The sequence below is a fragment of the Pogoniulus pusillus genome, chromosome 13 (assembly GCF_015220805.1).
Source record: "Pogoniulus pusillus isolate bPogPus1 chromosome 13, bPogPus1.pri, whole genome shotgun sequence".
In the NCBI taxonomy this organism is placed as follows: Eukaryota; Metazoa; Chordata; class Aves; order Piciformes; family Lybiidae; genus Pogoniulus; species Pogoniulus pusillus.
Window position 1 is genome coordinate 4,836,644 of NC_087276.1, and position 25,243 is coordinate 4,861,886.

The 25,243-nt window shown below is 44.6% G+C and overlaps 1 protein-coding gene across 7 annotated transcripts in view; it reads left to right on the forward strand.

The window, feature by feature from the left end:
- The first annotated feature begins 265 nt into the window (after positions 1–265).
- AGFG1 (ArfGAP with FG repeats 1) overlaps positions 266–25,243 on the forward strand; it is a 40,709-nt gene continuing 15,731 nt past the window's right edge. For 4 of the 7 annotated variants that reach the window (XM_064152815.1, XM_064152816.1, XM_064152818.1 and 1 more), the window contains exons 1-5: positions 267–728; positions 11,744–11,837; positions 23,132–23,247; positions 23,756–23,918; positions 24,908–25,064. In XM_064152815.1, the coding sequence (XP_064008885.1) occupies positions 562–728; positions 11,744–11,837; positions 23,132–23,247; positions 23,756–23,918; positions 24,908–25,064 (697 nt within the window). In that variant the 5' untranslated portion in view covers positions 267–561. Of the gene's footprint in view, positions 729–11,743; positions 11,838–23,131; positions 23,248–23,755; positions 23,919–24,907; positions 25,065–25,243 lie in introns of all 7 variants that reach the window. The other 3 variants (XM_064152820.1, XM_064152821.1, XM_064152817.1) reach the window with 2 other exon arrangements.

Sequence of the window (25,243 nt, forward strand, 5' to 3'; positions counted from 1 at the left end):
AGCGCGACGAGACCGGCACTTTCTAGCGGGTTTTCCTTTAGCGTTCTCTACAGCACGGCTCCCCCCGGCCCCAGAGCCGTCCCCCTTCCCGCCCCTCTGGATGATGGCAACTGACACGGCCCAGCCGGAGGCACCGCCCCGCGGGCCCGGGTGGCGGCGGGAGGGGCGGGCGTCCTCCCACCCGACAGGGGGCGCTGCCGCCGGCGGGCGCGCTCGGCCTGGCCGTTCAGCCGCCATCTCCGCCTCTGATCTCATAAAGGTGTCGCGCAGGTTCCGCCTGGGCTCGTCATTCAGCCGCCCCGGGCCTGACGCTGCTGCCGGCCTTCTTCCGCGCCGCGGGACCCTCCCCCGTTTTCTCCCGCCGTGCCGCCAGCCGGCGCAAGCGGCGACCGCGCTCCCGCCCCGGCTCCTCGGCTGGCTCCGGTTGCCCTCCCCGCCCCTTCCTCCCCCCCTTCCTCCCCGCCCCGGCTCCCTCTCCCACCGGCCGGGCCCCGGAGCGCCGCTGTCGGGGTGTGAGCGGGGCCCGGCGCCGTGTTGGGCCGTCCCCTCGCCGGCGGGGCCATGGCCGCCAGCGCCAAGCGGAAGCAGGAGGAGAAGCACCTGAAGCTGCTGCGGGAGATGAGCAGCCTCCCGCCCAACCGCAAGTGCTTCGACTGCGACCAGCGCGGCCCCACCTACACCGACATGACGGTGGGCAGCTTCGTGTGCACCTCCTGCTCCGGCATCCTGTGAGTGTGGGCGGGGGGGCTCCAGCTCCCTCTCTCCAAGCTGGCCCGGGCGGGGGCGGCAGCCCCGGGGGCCGCCGGGGAACCTGCGCTCCAGGCCGGTCCCCGGGGTCGCTGGGCTACGGGGGTGGCGAGGCGAGAGGAGCCGCTGCGCGGGATGCAGCCACTTGCCTTCGGTCTGCTGCGCCGGCCGGTCCCCGCGGGCTCCCCCTTTCTCCCCGTCGTCGGCAGCCACGTCGGAGGGGACCAAACGGGGGCTGTGCCGGGGAGGGGACGGCAGGCGCGGGTCGGGTTCTCCAGAATCCCACATCGGAGCCCTCCGTGCGGGAGATGGCGGTTGCCAGCCGGGTGGGCGTGTGCGAGGCCCGGGAGCGGGGCAGCCTTGGTGGCTGGCCGGCGGGCAGCAGCAGCGACCCGGAGCTCATCCTGTAGTTGCCCCTAGCGAGGTGTTTCCTTGCACGTAGGGAGTATAAAGGCTTGCCAGTGGGACGCAGATGAAGGGTGAGCAGCACCGCCGCCTCACTGGACATCGTTGAGAGTGCGGTTAATTAAGCAAGAGTTTGAGGCATAGTTTTGAAAGGGGGCACATGGCAGAACATTCACTTTTGTTGTACTCTTGAAGGCTAACCCTGTTGTGAATACTGAGTTAAACGTTTGTTTTTCCCCAAAAAATCTTGCTTTAAAGTGAAGTTAAATCACCAGCCTAGCATTTTGTGTTTCAAATTGTGCTTTTTAAGGCAGTTCCCTGAAGTCTAGCCTAGAGGATAAACTGTAGCCTTAATAGCTTCGTATACTGGATCAGAAAAGTATTGAAGGCTTTTTTCCTGTTACTTCTTACAAACTATATATAAACTTCGGAAAGGGATTGGCTCTGATAAAGTGAATTATATTTTTCCTGTTCCTCATTCCTGCATGGGCCTTCCTCGTCCTACTCCTCCTTCCTTTTTTCACCCTTTCTCCTCCAAGATCACATGTATGAAACTTAAGAGGTGAGATCTGTCGGTTCTGAATTTTGGTGGCCGATACATAACTTGGGGAAAAATCCTGCTGCCTTTAATGCTGCTGTTTCTGTTCTGAAATCTGTTTGTTTGTGTTTCTGTGGCATTGTGCTTACGGAATGGAGCAGAATCGGAGTGACTGAAGTAAGAAATAGTACATTAAAGGACACAGATTTGTTTGCAAGGGTTTGAGTTCATAAAAGGCGTTCAGGAACCTGAACTACTTTCTTTCCCCTTCCGAAGAAGGGCTTAAATACCCCACAGAGGTCTTCCAAATGAGCTCTAGTGTTTTAGAACAAAGTTGGTAATTGCATTGAGATTCAGAATGAAGCAAACACGTAAGTTTTGTGCCTAAAGTACATGGAACAAACTGCCTTCTATACTACCAGACAGCTAATTAGTCTTTAAGGTATTTTTTGCCTTTTGTGCTGTGTGTAGAGTTTTGAACAGGGTTGGTCTAAGTACAGAAAATACATTTGTGTTGTGGGACTGAAAAGAGACTCAAGTTTTTGACATGCACATGCTACTTAATCAGCCAGCTCTGGCTATTGTTTGTTCTGTTAGCAAACTGTTATTTGTGCTGGCATGTGAAACTATTTTAAGCTACTGCACAGAGCTGACTTAGTGGTTGCACATGTTCTTACTGGTTAAACTGACAGCATGATAAAGGCACTCCATAAGAATATTTTCCTTCTTGTTTTTCAGGCTTTCTGACCTTAATAGACAAATACATTATGAGTGCTGCTGAGATGCTTAGCATTGGTTCAGCAGGGTTTGTTCTGTGGGCTGGAAAGTATGGACTAGTTCAAAGTCTGTGGTCCAGTTCACAGTAAGCAGAAGGATGTATGTGCAGTGAAACAGCTAGTAAGCAGGGGACAGCTGTCACTTGTTGTTGGCCATTATTGGGATGCTACCATGCTTAAAGAAGGAAGACTCTGAAGCAAAGCTGTTCATGTGTTAGTCCTCTAATAAAATGCAAATTGCTCATTTACGTGCAAAATATGCAGTGTTGTTGTGTGGCTGTAAAAAAGAACCAGTTTTAGTTGTTAGAGCTAGTAACACCTACACTTAAAGTTGGAGTAAAGGACTGACAAGAAGCCTTAAAGCTTTCTTCTGAAATAATTTGGGTCTCATTCTCTCATGTTAATTTATAAATGCTTTCATAAATGATGAGTGCATGATCCTATGTATTGGTTAATACCTCGGAACCTAGCCAGTGGGCTCTGTTTGTCAGTGATGGGATGTGGTGTAGACAGAGATCGTGTCTGTTTCATAACTTGAAACGGTCACTTCTGTCAGAACAGTGCTTCTTGCAACTTGTTTATTTCCAAGTGCTTTTCACTCTGGAATTCCATGCTGGAGGGAAATGATTTGGGAAGAAACCACATAATGGAAAAGAAAGTGTGGAAGTACTGCTGCTTCTGTAGTTCTTAATGACTGTTTGCTTTCTACCTTATAATACTTGCTTTGCTGTACAGCTGTAATACTTCATCTTGTTTGTATGCTATGTGAATGACTTGAATTGCTGCTTAGTTTAGTTTTCTATCTTTCAAATCTGGTACAGAAAGTATTCTAGGAGTCATATAGTCCAGTTTTGTCAAGTATGAAGTGCTCAGTGCAAGGTTAAAATACTGAGTAGTACATTAACAAATCTCCTTCATGAAGGTTTCTCAGGGGCTGGTAATGTGGATATCATTGTGGGCTTGTTGCTATAAGTATAGTTAGCTCTGAATTTTTAAAATCTGAAGTCCAATTTGGTTCTGTTGCAAGTTTCCTGAAGTGTTTATTTGTTGTTCTGCCACAGACAGTCTGTCAAACCCAAACCTTCGGTCAGGATCCATCCTTGATTTCCCCTAAAGTATTCTGTGTTCTTAAAAATCATTGAATCATTAAGGGTTGGAAAAGACCTTTAAGATCATTGAGTCCAACTACACCCTGTGTTCAGTTCTGGGCCCTCCAGTTTAGGAGGGACATTGAGATGCTTGAATGTGTCCAGAGAAGGGCCACGAGGCTGGGGAGAGACCTTGAGCACAGCCCTACGAGGAGAGGCTGAGGGAGCTGGGATTGGTTAGCCTGGAGAAGAGGAGGCTCAGGGGAGACCTTGTTGCTGTCTACAACTACCTGAGAGGTGGTTGTGGCCAGGAGGAGGTTGCTCTCTTCTCTCAGGTGGCCAGCACCAGAACGAGAGGACACAGCCTCAAGCTACACCAGGGGAAATTTAGGCTGGAGGTGAGGAGAAAGTTCTTCCCTGAGAGAGTCATTGGACACTGGAATGGGCTGCCCGGGGAGGTGGTGGAGTCGCCGTCCCTGGAGCTGTTCAAGGCAGGATTGGACGTGGCACTTGGTGCCATGGTCTGGCCTTGAGCTCTGTGGTAAAGGGTTGGACTTGATGATCTGTGAGGTCTCTTCCAACCTTGGTGATACTGTGATACTGTATCCCCAAATAAAAACAGAAAAGCCATCAGATTTATTAATGGATTTCAATTTTATACCCTATCATTTTCTTAACTATTGCCCAAAACAGTATGTCTATCTTGTTCAAGCCCTGCTGTAAATGAGAACTAGTGACTTTGGAAAGCCATGTTTCTGACTTTGGTGTTGAAGGTGAGTCATGTCAAGATAAAGATATGACTGACACAGAGGACACCCTTTGCTGAAATACCTAGGCTTGAAGTTTTCTCATCTGATTTGGTTTATCAGAGCAAGAGTTTTGCTATGCAGAATGAGGCATGCAGAGGAAGGTTTGTGGATAGCTGTGTGGACAGTGGTTTCCTCTCCAAAGACCTCTGCTTGTTCCCTGTGTTTAAATTTTCTCCCTGTGGAAAAAAAAGCATGCTAGGGTCACACAGGCTGTGCCTAACTGAACTTTTTAGCATATGTAGAAATAGACACACAGTCATCTCTTCTCTGAGAGTGGGAGGTGATGTTCTGGAGGAGTGCTCTTCTCAGGTCAAGGATTACAGTAAACCAGAAGACTTCTCTTGATAGTGAAACTGCATCTTGGGAAGCGTTGGCAGAGAGATTCTTTCAGTTCAAGAGAAGTCCTTTGGTTTGAGGGATTATGTTGGTAGCTATGTCTCTGGTGTTTCTGGGTGTTAACTGCTGGCAGTGATACCCATCACTTAGTTCTACCAATGCTTCCTTGCCTTTTTTCTCTGCCAGATGTGCCAGTCTGCTTTTGAGTGCTTCTTTACTACTCCTGGTCAGCCTGCTTCTAACTTTCACAAAGGAACCATGTGTTAAAGTTTTCAGTTGGAAAATGTTCCTGTTGAAGTGTCGACTTGCACAGGTTTTGTGCTAGAGAAAATTTTTATTTAATCTTGACTTGTAAATAAAATACTTGCTGATGTGACAGTTTGGACACACTCCTCTCACTGTTGCCTTATTTACTCCCTCCCAACTGAGGAAGTCTCTTCAAATGTTTGCATTTCTAGCTTGTGTCAGGAAGGAGCAACAATGGTTGTTTTGAAGATGGGGTTACAGCAGGGAATGCTGAAGCCCATTTATGCTATTTCTTACAATTGTATCTTGGGACCTTCTTTTGGCTGTTTTATAGTGTTCCTAGTTGAAATTTTCAATTCAGAATTTTCCTGAGTGAGGAGGGACTTCTGTACCAGCCAGACAGGAGCATTTGAGGACATCACAAAGCACCTACAGGATGGCCAAGGGATCAGGCCCAGCCAGCATGGGTTTAGGAAGGGCAGGTCCTGTCTAACCAACCTGATCTCCTTTTATGATCAGGTTACCCACCTGGTGAATGTGGGGAAGGCTGTGGATGTAGTCTACTTGGACTTCAGCAAAGCCTTTGACACTGTCTGCCACAAGAAGCTCCTAGCCAAGCTGGCAGCTCATGGTTTGGACAGATTCACTCTGTGCTGGATCAAGAACTGGCTGGATGGCAGAGCTCAGAGAGTGGTGGTGAATGGTGCCACATCCAGTTGGCAGCTGTCACTAGTGGTGTGCCCCAGGGATCAGTGCTGGGCCCAGTCCTGTTCAATATCTTTATTGATGACCTGGATGAGGGGATTGAGTCCAGCATCAGTAAGTTTGCAGATGACACCAAACTAGGAGCAGCTGTTGATCTGTTGGAAGGTAGGAGAGTCCTGCAGAGGGACCTGGCCAGGCTGGATGGGTGGGCAGAGGCCAATGGGATGAGATTTAACAAGGCCAAGTGCAGGGTTCTGCACTTTGGCCACAACAACCCCAAGCAGTGCTATAGGCTGGGGACTGAGTGGCTGGAGAGCAGTCAGGAGGAAAGGGACCTGGGCGTACTGATAGATAGTAAGCTGAAGATGAACCAGCAGTGTGCCCAGGTGGCCAAGAGATAACAATAACAAACTGAGAAACAGAGCTTGGTACAGTAGTGGTGGATTCCTGTTTCTGTCCCCAAAAGACATTTTGTGAAGTTACAGTGATCTAAATAGTGTATCAGTGAAGGTGATTGTGGTTGTGTTGGTGTGGCTTACCAGTCCCCTTTTTTCCTTTGGAGCATGTTTGTAATGTTTTAAATGGAACTATTTCCTATACTACTTTGTCATGTTTTCAGTGTCATGACTAGGGAGAAAAGGAAGTGTCTATACCACAGCTAGTACTGTGCAGTTGAGAAAGGATGTTTGTTTCTTTTTTCTTAGTGAAAAGTTAGATTAACCTTGACTGTGCTTCTAAATGTACATGTAAGCCTTCTGCTGTTAAAAATAAATGAGCTTGTGAGATGGTGGAGGGCCTCCAGGGAGGCCTACAAGTATCAGGAATGGCTGCTGCTGCTGCTTATGTTCTCAATTGCTAACAACAATGGCATAGAAGTAGTAAGGAGTGGTGTGACAGTGGGTTTTCTAGGGCTTCTTTTCTAGAGACCTGGGGAGGTAGTGTGCTCTGGGATGGCTTGGCATTTGACTTGCCTCATGAAGTTCCTGCTTGTTAGGAGATCAGATTTTGTTGGATTAGACTTGAGATTGTGTTAGAGTCTGATACAAGGGGACATGAGGAGTGTTGAGCAGCCATCTGCCCACTGTTCTTCCCGTCCAGCAGACCCCACCCTTTACTTTTTTTCCTGGCCTTTGCAAAAGACTTTGCCAACATGTTTGAGCTGAATGCAGGAATAGCTGCTCTGCCAACAATCACAAGTTCAGCTATAATTCTCTACTAAATTATGTTAGTAATAAATGGTCACTGCTCATTGACAGTATCTTGAATGTTTAATGTTTCAACTGCCAGACTCCAGAATCTTGTGTCAGTGACCTTAAAGCTTCCTTTGTTTGAGAGCACCAGTTTAACAATGCTCTGTGAGGAACAGAGGTCTCATGTCCTCCTTGTGTTCTCAGCAGCTGCCCCTGTGGCAGGCTGTGTCACCAGACACTTGAGCTGATTTGGTGGAGGATAGCATCGCAGCGGGAAAGTTCTGGTCTTCATACAGAAATAATCTGCATGAAGAAGGTTGGCAATGATGAGTGGGATCTACGTGTGGGATGTTAAGCTATGGTGTGCTGGATAAGTGCAGATGGCAGAACAGTGTTAGTTGTCTTTCTCAAGAGCTTCTTATGAGGCAGCAGTGAACTGGAGTAAGTGCTGATGTAGCATTTGATAGCAGTCTTCTCAGGAACACTGTAGTGGAGAAGAGAGTAGCTAGCACCATTGCACAGATAAAGAGTTGCCAATATTTGTTGAGGGTCAATTTAAAGTTTTGCATTATTAATTTGTACTGGGGGACTAGGATCCATCCCTGCTAAATATGGCATACTGTGAAGTGTTAGAACTGTGCAAGTGAGTGGTAGGTATGCTTATCCTGCAAAAAAAGGTTTGGTAGTTCTGCATAAGAGATAATTGTACCTGACTGTCTACCAGTAAGCTTCCTCCATGTGTAGATGAGTTGTTTGTGAATCATTTCAGTCATAAAGTAACCTCTATAGACAGGGAAGGGCATAAAATAGTTCAGGGTTTTGAAGTGTATTCTTAGCACATAGTCTTGGTTCTGAAGTTCCTCAATTCAAGGAGATGTTGAAGTTCTGGAATGTGTCCAGAGAAGGGCAACAAAGCTGGTGAGGAGCCTGGAACACTAGCCCTATGAGGAGAGGCTGAGGGAGCTGGGGTGGTTTATCCTGGAGAAGAGGAGGCTCAGGGCAGACCTCATTGCTGTCTACAACTACCTGAAGGGAGGTTGTGGCCAGGTGGGGGTTGGTCTCTTCTCCCAGGCAACCAGCAACAGAACAAGGGGACACAGTCTCAAGTTGTGCCGGGGGAGGTCTAGGCTGGATGTTAGGAGGAAGTTGTTGTCAGAGAGAGTGATTGGCATTGGAATGGGCTGCCCAGGGAGGTGGTGGAGTTGCTGTCCCTGGAGGTGTTCAAGAAAAGACTGGATGGTGCCATGGTCTGGTTGACTGGATAGGGCTGGGTGCTAGGTTGGCCTGAATGATATTGGAGGTCTCTTCCAACCTGGTTGATTCTATGATTCTTCATAAGTATCTCCCTGAAACAGAACAGTTATGAGATTTCTCAGTTCATGGCTATACTGTTATTGGAGGTGGCTCAGGCAAGTTAGAAGTTATTAAAACAATAGTTTAGTGGTTCTAATTGTAAAATTTAAGTACTTTAAGGAAGGTAGTGTATATGTTTTGGACTCCATTTGCATGCTATATAATGCAACCTCTTACCTTGAAACTTTTGGCCCAGCCTGACTTATTACACTGCTCTACTATGAAAGGAAGTGTTTCTTGGGTTTTCATCCAGCCCTTGCCATGTTTAACATAATTATCTGTGTGTATAGTACTGCAGCTTGACAGTTAACTTGGCATTTATGGCTAAGTACTGTCCAAGATTTCCAGTCTTTGTGGACCATCAGTGTGGATGTGTGTGCCCTCTCATCATGCCAGGCACCTGACACTTCGGCGTTGTTGTCAGACCCGTAGGAGTGGAACATGTCTTCTTTCTGTCACACCCTTCTGTTGAAGGAAGGAGAATCTCTCTTGTCCTGTGGCTATGATGTCTAAATTAGAGAACTTTATAACCTGAACCTTAAAATGCCAGCCTTTGGTGGACAGGGAGGCACGTAGGAAATCTAGTTAGACTCTGTTTTAGTTCTACTCAATATAGCTGCTTAACAGAGCTGAAGACCTGTTAGCTGATGAAAATTCTTTGAAGAGCCCTAGCAGTAGATCAGTGCAGAGTAGGTACTGTTCAAGTGACTTGTGCAGTGCCTTTGCTGTAAACATAAGCACCTAACATATACCAACTGTAAAAATTCCTTTCTAGCAGAAGCCAGTGTGAAAGTTCAGGTATGCTGTACTGAAAAACATGTTAGCAAGTCACTCTGGCTTTTAAAATAGTCATTAAGTAGTTCATAAGTGCTTAGATGTGCATTTTCCTTAGCAGAAAGAGAGCAAATAGAATAGACTAAGGTTGACAAAATCCCTTTCATCCTTTAAAAGCGAGGGACAAGGACTGTTAGACAGTATTTGATGGAGCCAGGTGGATGCTGAAGTGGTTTCTGTGCTGTCACTTAACACAATTCTACAGTGTCACTTAGTGAAATGTGATTATTTGCATGCAGGGTTTTTAAGAAGGTGCTTAAAAAAAAATCCCAGACAAAAGCCAAACAAGGAAGCCTAAAACCAGCATCAGCTCTGAAACAAGGGATTTTAAGCTGCATACAACTCAGGTGGTTTTTTGTTTTGAGATGCATCATCATTCAAGTTAATATTAATTTTAACCAAGCCTTAGATGATAATATACAATATTTTAATAAGCTTACTTGTGATAAGATAGGGATTTTATTTACAACTAGATGAAAAATGTTCAATTGTTAATGTCAGTGTTTATTGAGAAAGGAGATTAATTTGCTGGTGCTTGAGTTACATGAACTAAACTGTCTTGAAACCTTACAAACGTTGATAGAACTTCTGCCTTCCTGCTGAAGTGCTGAACTGTGGAATAATTTGTTTGGTTTTGAAACATTTGTCGAAGCAAATAGCATTCTAGAAAACCAATATCCATATGCCACTAGATATGCCTGACTTCTCTTTTTAATACTTAAATATATTGCAAAATACAATTCTTTATGCAAATGTTTCAAACACCAAATGCCTTAAATCTAATCTTTTAAATGAAACTTAGGCTAAAATGTTACAGCTTAATATTCTAATCAGTATCCAACATAACTAAAAAAAAGTGGGGATGTTTTAATTCGGGATCAGAACCATCATTTTACAGGTCCAGTGCTTAAACTCAACGTGCTAAAAATTGTTTAAAAGTTGAGTAGGTGTTAATATTACAGTATCACAGTATCATCAGGGTTGGAAGAGACCTCACAGATCATCAAGTCCAGCCCTTTACCACAGAACTCAAGGCTAGACCATGGCACCAAGTGCCACGTCCAACCTTGCCTTGAACAGCTCCAGGGACGGTGACTCCACCACCTCCCCGGGCAGCCCATTCCAGTGTCCAATGACTCTCTCAGTGAAGAGCTTTCTCCTCACCTCCAGCCTAAATTTCCCCTGGCACAGCCTGAGGCTGTGTCCTCTCGTTCTGTAAAAACACAGGTTTTGTCCACAAACACCTGCCATTAAAATCAAGCCATGCTTTGCTCAGTGGAAACAAGGACACCGCCTCCCACATGTGCCAAACAGAGGAGATGCTAAAGCAGGCAGTACAAGGGAGTTACTTCAATACTCAGGTTAAGCAGATCTGAATTTCTGCAACACAGTCTGAAAATAATAACAACGTGATATCAAAGCACATAGTTCTGTTGTCATGTAAACTTCCAGAACAGAAGTTGAGGAAAACTTTCCAGGGATGTAATACAGGGCCCAAACTATTGACAAATCCATTGACAGAAGCTGGCTTTTTGGTTTCTATTTGTTACTTGGCTTTGATCAGAAATTTGCTTCAGATTGCTTTTAGGAATAAAGAAAAAAAGTTGAAGTCACTGATCTCTAACTTCAGAAGACCAGTAGTGATTATTCTAAGGGCATTAGCTGTGAATTAAACTGTTATCCATCATAAACAGCCAATGGCAACCATCTGATGTTGCAATAGGTGGTGGAGTCGCCGTCCCTGGAGCTGTTCAAGGCAGGATTGGACGTGGCACTTGGTGCCATGGTCTGGCCTTGAGCTCTGTGGTTACTGGTTGGACTTGATGATCTATGAGGTCTCTTCCAACCTTGGTGATACTGTGATACTGTGAAATGAATGTCAGCAGGATTTGCCTCTGTGTGCTTGCAAATTGAGTGAGCCAAGTTTGACATGTCCAACATGTAGGTGTTCAAGAGAAGACTGAATGAGGCATTTAATGCCATGATCTAGGTGACTGGCTAAGACTGGGTGATAGGTTGGACTGGATGAGCTTGGAGGTCTCTTCCAACCTGGTTGATTCTATGATGTCAAGCTTTGATATTACAAGTGGCTGGAGTTAGACCTGCTGCAGCAGTCAGGGCTGGGGATGTGAGGATGCCACTGGTCTCGGCTAAAAGGCAAAGCCCCTGAGATTTTTACCTGACCTTCTTGCCTTTGTTGCCATTGCTTGTGTAGCATTCAGGAGAAGGAAGACAGACCCAATAAAGAGGTGCTGGGAGGAAGTAGGAAATAGAATTTAAAGCCAGAGGAAAAGAATCATGAGCTGGGGAGCATAGCTTGAAGAAACCTAGTGATAGGATAAAGTTGTAGTAACTACAGGTTGAAGGGAGGAGTTGGAAGAGAAAAATTCTGCAACAGATGGGCTCGAGGCTGGGATGAAAGAGGCAGATGTGAAAAAGTTTGGGGAAGCAGGTGTAAAACAATCTAATTATATTTTCATTAAGTTTGCCTAGAAAGTGTCAGAGTGAGCTTGCATGTGCAGCTCTAAGCATTGGTCTCCCTGAAGCTGAGTTGAGCTTGCTCAGCCTTTAGGTGTGTGGCAGTGCCAAAATGAGTGTGCTTTGGAGATGGTCCCTGAGATTGAAACTGCCTGACTTCTGCTTGTAGTGTTACAAGTGATTGTGTGATAGCAGATTTCCTGAATACCGACTAAATACTTCTTGTTTCCTTTTTTAGACGGGGCTTGAATCCACCTCACAGAGTGAAGTCCATTTCAATGACTACTTTCACACAACAGGAAATAGAATTTCTGCAGAAACATGGAAATGAAGTAAGTATTACTTGGAAAATGTCAAGTAGTTTCAGCACTTTAATATTAAACTTTAAAGCACTACTGAATGAAAACGTGGGTGGGTTTTAAAGTGTTTTTTAGCAAAAAGTAAGCAGAATTCTTTTGAAGCTAATGTCCCTTGAAGTGATGCTTCTGAAGAGCTTGTTGCATATAGGTAGCTGATCATCATAATGTTATGTTATTGCTCAACCAAACCGTCTAGATTTGTGTGTTTAGCAGCTCTGAACTGGGTTTTGTTTTGCACAAGGCAATATACATCTGTCCTTTTCTGCCAGCCCAGACCTTGAGGCTAGCTGCAGCTGAAAGAGCCTACCATGACAAAGTTGTTGCTTGTGGCTGTATTTCCTCAGAGCAGGCTTCTGAAAGCTTTCTAATAGTTTAAATAGCCTCTTTCTTTAATGAAAGTATATTGATGTTAAAGGCTCTTGAGAGAGGAAGCAAGTGAGATTTTTTTTTCCTCTGAAGTTTGCTATCTTAAGTGTCAATATGTTTAGAGTGGCATGGGGCAGTTTTGGAGCTTTTTAATAGGTGAAAACTATGAGCTTAATGTTAGATTGGCTCTTTGGGAACATATAGAGCATTTAAACTTGGCTGTTGCTATCTTCTGTTTGAAGATGGTGTTTGTGTTTCAATACAAAGCTTTTGCTGCTGTTTTGAGTTCTGTTTCACTTGGATTGGGTCAGTATTCTGGTTGAGTAGAAGTATTGGTTGAAGGCCACACAGTGGCTCATCAAGATGTTCTTGTGAAGCTTTGTAGGGATAAATCCCATTGCTAGCTGAAGTGCTGAGAATTAATTTGTCTGAACTTGGCCTATTTGTATCTGTTAGGTTGAGGAATGGAAATAGAAGTACTGATTTCCCTTTCTTCCCTGCTAAATATGTTTTTGAAATGACTGTTAGGAAAAGATTCTTCTAGACAGAGCCAGAACAAGGTCTGAACTGTTAAAACACTGAATACTCTTAATGACTTTGTTCTTTGAAATTATTTTGTCATATTAAAGCTATATAACATTGTGCATGTAGTGTGTATATGTTTAGCATACTGCTGACATTTTGCACAGGAGGCATAATAAAGAATCCTTTGTGTGTTGAAATGTAGTATGTTGGAGTTTCTTTGCATAAGATTAGGCTGTGAATTCCAGCTTTGCTTTAAACTCTCAAGTATAAAGGAAAGTGTGTGTGTGTGTACACCTCCTCCCTCTTTGCATCTGGGTCAGGACAATCCTGATATAGGCTGGTCAGTGACTGGCTTGAGAGAAGCCCTGAGGAAGGGGGTTTAGGGGTACTTGTGGATGGTAGGCTCCACATGAGCTACTAGTGTACACTCACAGGCCAGAGAACCAACTACATCCTGGGCTGCATCAAGAGAAGTGTGGCCAGCACGTTGAGGGAAGTGATTCTTCCCCTTTGCTCCACTCTGAGACTCCTACTGGGATTACTGCATCCAGTTCTAGAACCTCTGTTACAAGAAAGATATGGATGTGCTGGGAGAACCCCTGTTACAAGAAGGGTAAGGATGTGCTGGAGTGTGCCCAGAGAAGGGCCATGAGGATGATCAGAGGGCTGGAGCCCCTCCTCTGTTTGGACAGACTGAGAGAGTTGGGGCTGTTGAGTCTGGAGAGGAGGCTCCAAGGAGACCTTATTGTGGCCTTCCAGTATTTGAAAGGGACCTACAAGAAATCTGATGAGGGACTTTGTAGGGTGTCAGGTAGTGGTAAGACTAGGGGGAATGGAGCAAAACTAAAAGTGGGGGAGGTTAAGATTGGATATTAGGAAGAAGTTCTTTACCATGAGAGGGGTGGGACACTGGAACAGGTTGCCCAGGGAAGTGGTAGAAGCCTCATCCCTGGAAGTTTTTAAGGACAGGGCTGGATGGGGCTCTGAGCAACCTGATGTAGTGTGAGGTGTCCCCACCCATGTCAGAAGGGTTGGAGGTCGATGATCCTTGAGGTCCTTTCCAACCTGGACAGTTCTATGATTCTATGATCTGTTTTAGCTTTAGTTTTCCACTAAATCTGGAGAGGTTAGAAAACATCACCAGTTCTGTTTTTCACAGATGTGTAGCCTGAAGTGATCCCTACTCAGCTGACTAGTTGTCCTTCTCATTAGAGACCTGACTAATCTCCCAATCAGAATGGTTTAGCTGGTAAATAATTTATTACTGACATAAGTTCCCAGGTCTCTGCAATACTGCGGTCCATTTCAAAAGCAAGGGTCTTTGTGTTTGTAGTACTTAGTCCTGAAGTATTGCAGTGGTTTAAATGAGCTAACTCATGAATGCAGACGTCCCCCTGAGTTTAGTTTTTGGATAGTAGTACCTTAATTCTAAAGTAACACTGAGCAGATATTTGTAATTGCAGGTGGTATGCAGATGACACCAAGCTAGGAGCAGGTGTTGATCTGTTGGAAGGCAGGAGAGCACTGCAGAGGGACTCGGCCAGGCTGGATGGGTGGGCAGAGGCCAATGGGATGAGATTGAACAAGGCCAAGGGCAGGGTTCTGCACTTTGGCCACAACAACCCCAAGCAGTGCTACAGGCTGGGGACAGAGTGGCTGAGAGCAGCCAGGAGGAAAGGGCCCTGGGGGTACTGATAGATAGTAGGCTGAAGATGAGCCAGCAGTGTGCCCAGGTGGCCAAGAGAGCCAATGGCATCCTGGCCTGCATCAGGAACAGTGTGGCCAGTAGGACAAGGGAGGTTATTCTTCCCCTGTACTCAGCACTGGTCAGGCCACACCTTGAGTCCTGTGTCCAGTTCTGGGCCCCTCAATTCAAGAGAGATGTTGAGGTGCTGGAACATGTCCAGAGAAGGGCAACTAAGCTGGTGAGGGGCCTGGAGCACAAATCCTATGAGGAGAGGTTGAGGGAGCTGGGCCTGTTTAGCCTGGAGAAGAGGAGGCTCAGGGGTGATCTTATTACTGTCTACAACTACCTGAAGGGGCATTGTAGCCAGGTGGGGGGTGGCCTCTTCTCCCAGGCAACCAGCAATAGAACAAGGGGACACAGTCTCAAGTTGTGCCAGGGTAGGTATAGGCTGGATATTGGGAAGAAGTTCTTCACAGAGAGAGTGATTGGCATTGGAATGGGCTGCCCAGGGAGGTGGTGGAGGCACCGTCCCTGGGGGTCTTCAAGAAAAGCCTGGATGAGGCACTTAGTGCCATGGTCTAGTTGACTGGATAGGGCTGGGTGATAGGTTGGACTGGATGATCTTGGAGGTCTCTTCCAACCTGGTTGATTCTATGATTCTATGTTTAACAGGTGCTGAAACACTGAACAGAAGAGATGTTGCTTTAAACACTTAGAAATTTAAAGTCTAATTAAACACTTGGTCATGCTGTGTGTTACAGTAGTTAACTAAGTGTTTTTGCTTTCACTGGCTGTTACTGAACTTTGGAGTGCTTCTGCAGATGAGATATTGGTTTTGGGCAGATGAATTTTGTCTGACCTCACCAAATGCCTTCTTTGCATAGCTTGCTGTTCAGCATGGATGGCTCTTGTGTGTATGCTAAGAAATGAAATTTTCTAGGTTAAGCTTGCCTGTATCTGGAACTGTCTAATATTTTAGGTCATGGACATGTAAAGCAAAGTATCATCACTGAATGGCTTTAAAAATGTAGCTTTCAGTTTTAGTTCTGCAGCTATATATTAAACTCATATTTTTTTTGCAGCCAGGTATGCTTGACTTCCATTTTTTTCTGCAGCTTGTAAAATAATTTAATTCTCTCTTTGTCCTCCTAGTCTTTTTCTAACATGGCCAAGGTCTCTGTGGTAAGCTTTCTTGCTTGGAGATGAAGTACAATAGCGAACTTGTTCTGAATAGAAAGGAAAATGACAAGAAATGTTCCCTGTGATAAGGTAGTTATTAGAGTGGTGAGTCGTGAAGCAAGTAGTTTTCCACTCTCCTTCAAAAAGTATTTATAAGGTCAGTGTATTGTGTGAGAGTGATGATCTCTTAAAAAATAAGGAGCTCCTCTAAGGGATGTCTTTCTAGTACAGATAACTTGAACTTCTTTGGGGCTGAGTTTTCACTGCTTCATACATGGTAAAATATTTTGGTGTTGCTTATTTGTCTGCAGGTGTAAGCCATATCCAGACTGTGGTCTTGCTAAAGTTGGAGTTAGCTCACTTTAACAGCCAGAGTGGAAACATCATCTAGCTGATGTTCCTCAAGTGCCTTCTGAATTCCTTTTGAAGGATAGAGTCAATTGTGACTCACTGTGTATGACTTTTACCCCCTTCAATCTCCTCACAGAGTGTAGTGTGTGATGTTATCACGCTCTTTTCATTTTGGGAATGATGAGTAGAGGGTGGCATGGAGGTAGTCCTGTTGGAATACTCAAGTGACACTGGCTTTGATTAGGCTGCTGCTTCAGGGTAACAGAAAGTAACCTCACTGTTTGCAGAAGGTGGAAGTGGTACTCATCTCAGGTTGCTGTTACAGTTGTGAATATTGATTCAGAAGCTGAGCAATAGCATTAGGAGGCAGAATGCTTACATGGTTCATTTTTCTACTACACCTGTGAAAACTGCTGGACACTTAAAACCTTTTCACATAGTCTGTTCTAATGTGTGTGGTGGAAGAAATTTATTTGGGTGCTCTTGTATTTGGAAAGTGTGGGGCAACTCTGGGGGCAAAGGCCATGTGTATCTGAGATGTCATATGAATGTTTTGTGGGTATGCTCAGATGTTTGAGGTGTGTTGAACAGTGCTTGTGTTTTTCTCCTGTGCCAATCTTGCTTTGGTAGCACCTGGGCAGGTACCAGTTTTCCACAGAACTCTTGAACTAGTAGCAGTGTCTGGTTGGTTCACAGCTTGTGTTTGGCCTAAACGAAGTGCCCTAGAATTTCACAGTCTCACAGTGTCACCGAGGTTGGAAGAGACCTCATAGATCATCAAGTCCAACCCTTTACCACAGAGCTCAAGGCTAGAGCATGGCACCAAGTGCCACGTCCAATCCTGCCTTGAGCAGCTCCAGGGACGGCGACTCCACCACCTCCCCGGGCAGCCCATTCCAGTGTCCAATGACTCTCTCAGGGAAGAACTTTCTCCTCACCTCAAGCCTGAATTTCCCCTGGCATAGCTTGAGGCTGTGTCCTCTTGTTCTGGTGCTGGCCGCCTGAGAGAAGAGAGCAACCTCCTGGCCACAACCACCCCTCAGGTAGTTGTAGACAGCTATGGTATGTGGCCTAGAAACCCTGGAGTAGAAAGAGCAGAACTGAGCTGGAGCTGATGAGTCCTGACAGCATGAGCTGTGCAGTCAGGTGTCCTTGTAGGTATGTCCCTGGTTCTGCTAATACAGTCTAGAGATAGGTGAGCTGATTGTGTGCAGGGCAATGTCTCTGTTAGCAGGATTTACCAGCTCAAACTCATCACAGCAGCTATATCTTCTGGACCCAAACTGCCTTTGAAATCAGCATACTGGCAGCATAAAATTCTTTTAACCTACAGAGATTAATGAATAATCCTGACATCAGAAGTGCTGAATTACTAAACAAAGCTATAACTTGCTTACAAAAGGGAACATATTCCAAATCTTTCTTCCTGTGGTGAGTGTTATGTTTTGGAACATATTTTTGCTGTGTGGTAATCTGCAGTTCTTTGCACTGTCAGCATTACATTTGGTACATAACTGAGGATATCTTATTAGGAGAGGGAGAGAAGAAATCTAATTTGGCATATGCTGAAATCCTGAAAGGTAATACCTCATTAGGGCTTTTAAAATGAGGCTGTGCAGTTGTCTTATGCAGTGGTGTATCTGGGGTACAGGTCTGGTAGTGTGCCTTTTCCTGGCATCTGCCAGAAGTACTTGGCTTACTACAGCTGTTCCTTGCCATTCTGCCCTCACTTGCATACAAGGGCAGATGATTTGTTGAGCAAAGTCTTAATTCTGCTGGCCTCACTGAATTCTTATGATGCAAACTTGCATGACTCTGCTAACAGGAGTTTCTGGAGTGTGGTGGCTCAGTGTGTTGTGTAAGCACAAGGCCTTTGTCTCTCCCATATCTGCCTTCCCACACACACTGGAGATCTGTATCAGTGAAACAGGCCATGGTGGAGTGTTGTTGGGTAGCTGAAACATCTAACACTGGAAAAGACATAAATGATACCTCAGTTTTTCTCAGGCTTTCTGTGAGATTTGATGGGATACTGCTGGGTTTCTTTCTTTATTGGAAGCTTTCTCAGTATGCCTGTTCCTCACTTTCCCAACTCCATTTAAAAAAATGCACCCATAAAACCTCAAACATAACAAAGCAGAAGCAAACCAAAGGCTAAACATTTGTGGAAAGCAAATTTCTGTTGTTCTTAGCCTTTAGGCCCTGCCTGCAACTCCTGAAAGCATGGGATGCTACTGGAAGGCTGGGTTTTCAACCAGAAGCCTTTCTAGTCAGCTCTTTGTGGAGTACCAGATATGCAGTGAATGGGATGAGTTCTTTGTGCCTTTCTGCTGAAGCTGACAAGGGAGATTACTCAAACTGTAGGGCTGCAGATGCAAAGAGTATTTGGTAAACAGTATAGGTAGATGCAGTTGCTCTAGGAAGAAGTTTCTTCCTCAAATGGAATAGCTGCTGAATGTAGGTTCAGGGAAGCCAATGGCATGAAGAGAAATATAGGTGAAGATGTTATTATAATGTGGAATATGCACTTGGCCCAATTTCCTCTCTTAGTGATATATTTAAGTTGTGGCAACTGGCAGTTTCTGCCTTGCTACCTCATGGGTTTTTATCTAGGTCAGGGTGAGTAGGTTGAAGCTGGTTGTGATTCTCTTTCCCTCTTGGCTTTACACTGTACTTACTGATCTAATTCTGAACTTCCAGTATCTAGTTGCCAAATCCCTAATGACATCCTTTGCAGGATTGGGGCTTGTTGGCAGAGAACAGATGCTGTTCTACCCAAACCAGTTGAAAAGAGGATTCATGTGAGCTTTTCAACTTCATGAAGATAACTGCTGGATCTTTTTATCCACTTACTGCTACCTGACAAGAGAGGACTTTGCTTTGTTACCATTCCTTGCCACTCCCACAGTGTAGTAGAGACCAGCAAAACTTCGAAGTCTTGTTTCTGTCAACCCTTCAGTGAAAGCAAGCTTGTGAAACCTGAATAAGCTTGAACATTCTGACTGCAGTGCTGTCTTTGTTCCAGTTTAGTTTTGGTTTTGATGCTGGTTGTGGTTTTTTTTTCCCCCTCATGCTATGTTGGTGAACCAGTGGAACATGGACTAATTATACTTTTCAGGGACAGTGGACAATGATTATGGATTGTTGGATGGATTCCACTGTTTTTAGGGGCTTCTACATAACTTGGATGTTTACTCTTGGCTCCAGCTTGCCAGGCTCTTCTCTGAACAGAGCATTTTGTTTCATAGGGCTTCAGTTATCAAAAGGAGGAGAAGAACAAGGCCTTTGAGTGAACGTAGCTTTTGAGCAGATGCTTATTTGTGCAGAAAGAACAATATTAATATTAAATGGCTGAGCAGGAGTGCCCCTAAGAAAATGGTATGATGGAAGATTTCAGAAAGAAAAAGGGTTTTTTTTCTTAGGCCTGGTACCTTAGTAGCAATGTTGTTTAACTTCGTGGCAAGGTGGGATTCTTAATGTATTCTCACAGCAAAGGAAGGAGTGATTTTGTTAAAATGGAGCTTAAGATAAAGCAAGAAACTTGAACAGCAGTGCTTTGGTCAGTCAGCTCTGCAGTCTGATCTTTGTGTGGAGTAGTTAGAGGTGTTTTGGAAACACAGGCTCATTAGAATATCAGATCATGTTCTTGAAAGCATATATTCTGAAGTCTTGCTACTTTGGAAAATGACTTCCTCTTTTTCTCAAATAATACACTTCTATTGGAAAACTAAGAAGGAAAATTCATGTTCAGCAGAGCAGCTGGTTGCTTAAAGCTTGATTTTGTGCAGATTCATATGCCCTTGCCTCCTTTTTACACTTGTTCCCTCCCATGTCCTGCTAGTAATTGGCTGGCCAAGAGTCAGAACATGGAGTGACTAAGGCAGAACACAGCACTGAAGCATGTGTGTAAATGTGGCAACTGAAATTGCTCATCTGATTTTTCTTTGTGTCCACTACCTTTAGTTTTTGTTACAATTAATCTTTTAGTGTCTCAAGTGTCATCAGATTCAGATAGTTGGATTTAAAAGCTGTGATTGGTGGAGAGTAGTCAGGGTACCAAAGATGTAAGTGCTGAGTGATCATTCTCCACCATAACTCATCAGAAAGTTACATATGGCTTATATGTCCATCATTTTTATCCAAAGAGTAACTTTTCATAGAATCAACCAGGGTGGAAGAGACCTCCAAGATCATCCAGTCCAACCTAGCACCCAGCCCTATCCAATCAACTTAACCATGACACCAAGTGCCTCATCCAGGCTTTTCTTGAACACCTCCAGGGATGGCGACTCCACCACCTCCCTGAGCAGCCCATTCCAATGCCAATCACTCTCTCTCTGAAGAACTTCTTCCTAATATCCAGCCTATACCTGCCCTGGCACAACTTGAGACTGTGTTCCCTTGTTCTGTTGCTGCATGCCTGCCAGAAGAGACCAACCCCACCTGGCTACAGCCTCCCTTCAAGGAGTTGTAGACAGCAATGAGCTCTGCCCTGAGCCTCCTCTTCTCCAGGCTAAACAACCCCAGCTCCCTCAGGCTCTCCTCATAGGGTTTGTGTTCCAGGCCCCTCACCAGCTTTGTTACCCTTCTCTGTACACCTTCCAGCACCTCAACATCTCTCTTGAATTGAGGAGCTCAGAACTGGACACAGCACTCAAGGTGTAGCCTGAGCAGTGCTGAGTACAGGGGCAGAATAACCTTCCTTGTCCTGCTGGCCACACTGTTCCTGATCCAGGCCAGGATGCCATTGGCTCTCCTGGCCACCTGGGCACACTGCTGCCTCATCTTCAGCTACTCTCTACCAGCACCCCCAGGTCCCTCTCTGCCTGCCTGCTCTCAGCCACTCTGTCCCCAGCCTGTAGTGCTGCTTGGGGTTGTTGTGGCCAAAGTGCAGAACCCTGCACTTGGCCTTGTTCAGTCTCATCCTGTTGGCCTCTGCCCACCCATCCAGCCTGTCTAGGTCCCTCTGCAGGGCTCTCCTGTCTTCCAACAGCTCCACAGCTGCTCCTAGCTTGGTGTCATCTGCAAATTTACTGATGCTGGACTCAATCCCTTAGTCCAGATCATTGATAAAGATGTTGAACAGGACTGTGCCCAGCACTGACCCCTGGGGAACACCTCTCGTGACTGGCTGCCAACTGGATGTGTTTTAGGTAGCTTTGAAAGAAACACCTGCCTGATTAGTAAATATTCACATTTTCCAGAGTGAGCTTTTCTTTGCACAGGATTCAATATTCTGTGGCTTGCTTTAAAACCATTGAAAGGTAACAGTTTTCTAAATGTGAGTTCTGTCCCTGACAATTCTGTGGTTTTAATTCCAATTTGGATTTTGTCCTGTGGTACTTCACAGCATGCTGCCATTGGCTTTTTTGTAGGTAGCTGAAAATTGTGTATTATGGCTTGCTTGAAGCATAATCAATGCAGTATTGTGGGTCCCTGTCAAGTCAGATGATGGTAACAGAAGTATAGCTAGAAAGGGCATACAGGTCACCAGCAGACAAGGACAAACAAGGGCCCTTTGATTGTGTTCTGAATGCTTGTTTGGAACGGCTGCTGATGTTCAAAGCATTGTGTGGTACTTCATACAGAAGCAGACAAAACTCTGCCTTTCAGCTGTTCTTGTGGGATATTACAGCTTTGTGTAACTGGGGTCTCCAAAGGACTTGCCTGTATTTAAGACTACCAAGAAATGATGCTTTCTCTGAGAGCTTTTTAGGTAAAAGAAAAATTCCATTGCTTCTCTGGTGCAGCCAAGTAAATGTTTTAACCTGGGTTTGTACAGCCACTTGCTGTCCAACTCTGTTACAATGAGAATTTGCTGAAGCCTCTAGGACTGTGTCTGGGCTCTTGAGCTTAATGCTGTGTGGTGGTGTGTGTTGCTCATTAGCGATGCTGCTCTGTGCTACCAGTAATGAGAAGCAATAAAGAGTGCCTGGCAGGTTTAGTGAAATGAATTGTAAGAGTGACTTAAGGCACTGTTCAGTTACTATTGCTTTTGTGCTTAGGTATTTAGAAGAATTAGTTGCTTTAGGAAATACTTTTGGAAGCTTGTTTTCTGGAGCTTTGCAAAAGTGGCCATACAGTACAGGAATTGATGCCTTTAAGAGGCTTACAGCATGGAAAACCAACAGTAAGTGTGGACAGCAGAGTTCTCCTTCCTACCTAGCTGCATATTTGCATATTCATGGAGCTCTTATCTGCTGTAGCTGGTAAATGATCCGAGCTCACACAGGACCTTGGTATTTTCCTTCCTCCTAGAAATTGTCTCTACTGCCCAGAAAGCCTTGAGACTGGTGTGGAGTTGTTTGTTCTCTTCCCCCTTATTCTGAATTCTTAGGCCCTTTGAGGTAAAGGTGAAACAGCAGACTGAGATGAGGTGCAAGACTGGGTTGTGGTTCAGCTGTTGCTGTGAGTTGATCTAAGTATAGGTTTCAGTGGTACTAATCACATGGTAATTGTGATGAGTTTCTTTGATGTGACTTGGGTGGTAGGAGAAGGGGAAGTAATGTAATGGCCTGGTGTGGGTGGGGAAGAGGACCTTTTCCTTCCTTCAGCAGCACATCATAGGTTGGATGCAAGCTGATCATCACAGTACAGCCTCAGTGCTGTTGTGCTTGGTTCAGCATCACTCAGGGGCTGTTCTAGCACCTGTCTTTATGCTTGTCTGAATTGGGCACAGTGCACTCACCTATCTGAGTTCCTATACTCAGTAATTTATAAACACTAAACCTCAGGTCCTCTAAAAAACAGCCAACAGCCTCTGGGCTTATGGCATATGGAATCTGTTTAAACCCTGAGGAACAGGTAAGAGAATGTGTAGAATTAGGGGAAGGAGAATGGTTTTAAAGATCACAAGTAGAAATCAGGTGCTTTGTGCCTTTTTGAGTGCATACTACAAATACCTTGTAGAAGCAGTGCTTGATGGTGAAATTGGATGCTGGAATTGGCCTGCCCTGGAGTGACAGATGGTCTTGCAACTTGGAGTATTTAGAGTAGTACATGGTGCACCAGACAGTTGTTAAAGTAGCTCAGCCTGGAACAAAAAGCTTGCAGCCACACACTTTGCAATGGTTTGGTGTATTACAATTGTAAATTTAGGTAAGTTTTCAGTCAGAATGTTTTCACTGATTCATCTGTGCTGCCTTCTGTTTTCTCTAAGGTGTGCAAACAGATTTGGCTAGGCCTGTTTGATGACAGATCATCAGCTATTCCAGACTTCAGGGATCCACAGAAAGTAAAGGAATTTCTACAGGAAAAATATGAAAAGAAAAGATGGTAAGCCAGCTGTACAGTTATAAAGGCTGCTTCTGTGACAAGAAGTGAAAATGGGCTGTTCTCATGTTCTTGGGTGTGCTTTCCTTGTGTGTTCCTTGGGCTGGGTTGCACAACTCTGGGGAAAAAAAAAGATTTCTGGGCTTTGTTTAGAGCTCCTATGGGAAACAGAGAAGACTAACTGTATAGGAAGAAGATTCTCAGTGTGCAATCCATATTGCTGGAACAGAAATGGCTTCAAGGGATGTCAGTGTAAAGAAAGGGGTTTGCAGGCTTGTATTAGGAGGTAGAAGACACATGGTTTGTATTAAGTGTTATAAAATATTGATGACTTCGAGTTCTAGCCTGTTTAAAAGAAAAATACCTGGCATATTTAAGTAATGAGTATGTAACCAGGGTCAGTGGTGAAGAGGGAAGTGGAGATCTCCAGTGGTCACACTTAACTCCTAGGAATGTTAAGCTGAACTCTTCCTGTTAAACTTGTCAAAACCATTGCTCTTTTTGAACACAGGTATGTTCCTCCAGAGCAAGCAAAGGTGGTGGCATCAGTCCATGCATCCATATCTGGGTCTTCTGGTAGTAGTAGAAGCAGCACACCTGAGGTGAAACCTCTCAAATCTCTCTTGGGAGAAGCTGCACCCACACTGCACTTAAACAAGGGCACACCTAGCCAAGTGAGTACTAACAGAGCTGGAGAGCACAGAACTCTGCAGAGAGTTTTTCCTCTGAGTGGCACAAGAATTGCTGCAATAGCAGCTGCTGCCTAACAATATGATCACTGAAACAGCTTTATCTTGTGCATTCTGTTGAAGCATGTGGTGTTCACAGATCAGGTTCTAAATTGAGCTTCTTTCTATTGAACAAATCAGGTTTTTTTTCTTTAATTCTTTTCAGCAAGCAGGTTTTTCCAGTATGATAGACAAGTTCAACTAAATGTGCTTAAATGTCTCTGAAGTTTGAACCTAATGTGATATATTTTCATGTTTGTGGTGGGGTTTTTTCTTTTTTGGGAAGTAGTGAAATACTGCTCATTGTTTGAGATTAGTAAGGAATCTGTGGGTGAAAAGCATGTGTTCATTATTACTTGCTATGCCTCCTGTAATTGGCTCATCAAGTGCCCTTCTGGAAGTATCCCTATGGTGATCTGTAAAGCCAAACAATGCTATAGAGTCATTTTTTTTGAGGGAAACAGGTTTTGATAACCTGTAGAACAGACAGCTCTGGACTGCACCTCTTAAGACTCAAAAGAGTAGAAATTAGCAGAGTGCAGCCTTGCCTTGAAGTTGCTAAATTTTGATCCCCCTATACTGAAATCCAAACAACGTTTTCAGAATGCAGTGAATAACTTTTCCACCAAGTTAAGTTAAGTTTTTATTGCATGTTTTAATTATTTGCAATTCTAAGTACAAGCAACTTCAAAATTAGGTGTTCTATTGTATTTACTATTAATCCATGGAAAGCTGCTGCAAAGTTCCTTTAAAAACCATCATAGTAGCATAAACAGATTGTCCTGCTCATTGCAGCTGGGGGGTACATGCTGTGTACAGCCTCATGAAGCTGAGGAATAAATGGCTTATTTAATGTGCTTAGTCTATCCTGGTATTTTGCATGAGTCAGTTTGGTAAAACACTTTCGTGTTAGCTAATTGCAATGTTGTGTTTAGTCTCCTGTTGTAGTTCGATCTCAAGGACAGCAGCAACAGGAAAAGAAACAATTTGACCTCCTCAGTGACCTTGGCTCAGATATTTTTGCTGCTGCTCCTCCTCAGTCAACTGCTATAGCAAACTTTGCTAATTTTGCACACTTTAACAGTCATACAGGTAAGTAATCTGAACAATGTGTCCCTGTTAATTACCTAAAATGTAGTTTTTGCTTTTTTTGACTTCAGACTAAACTTCACAAGGTACATATAACTTCTGTGGCTTGAGAACATTGCACTGCTTAAGATTTCATTTTGGCCTTTATAAGGATAGGTTGGAGATACAAAGGCTGATAATTT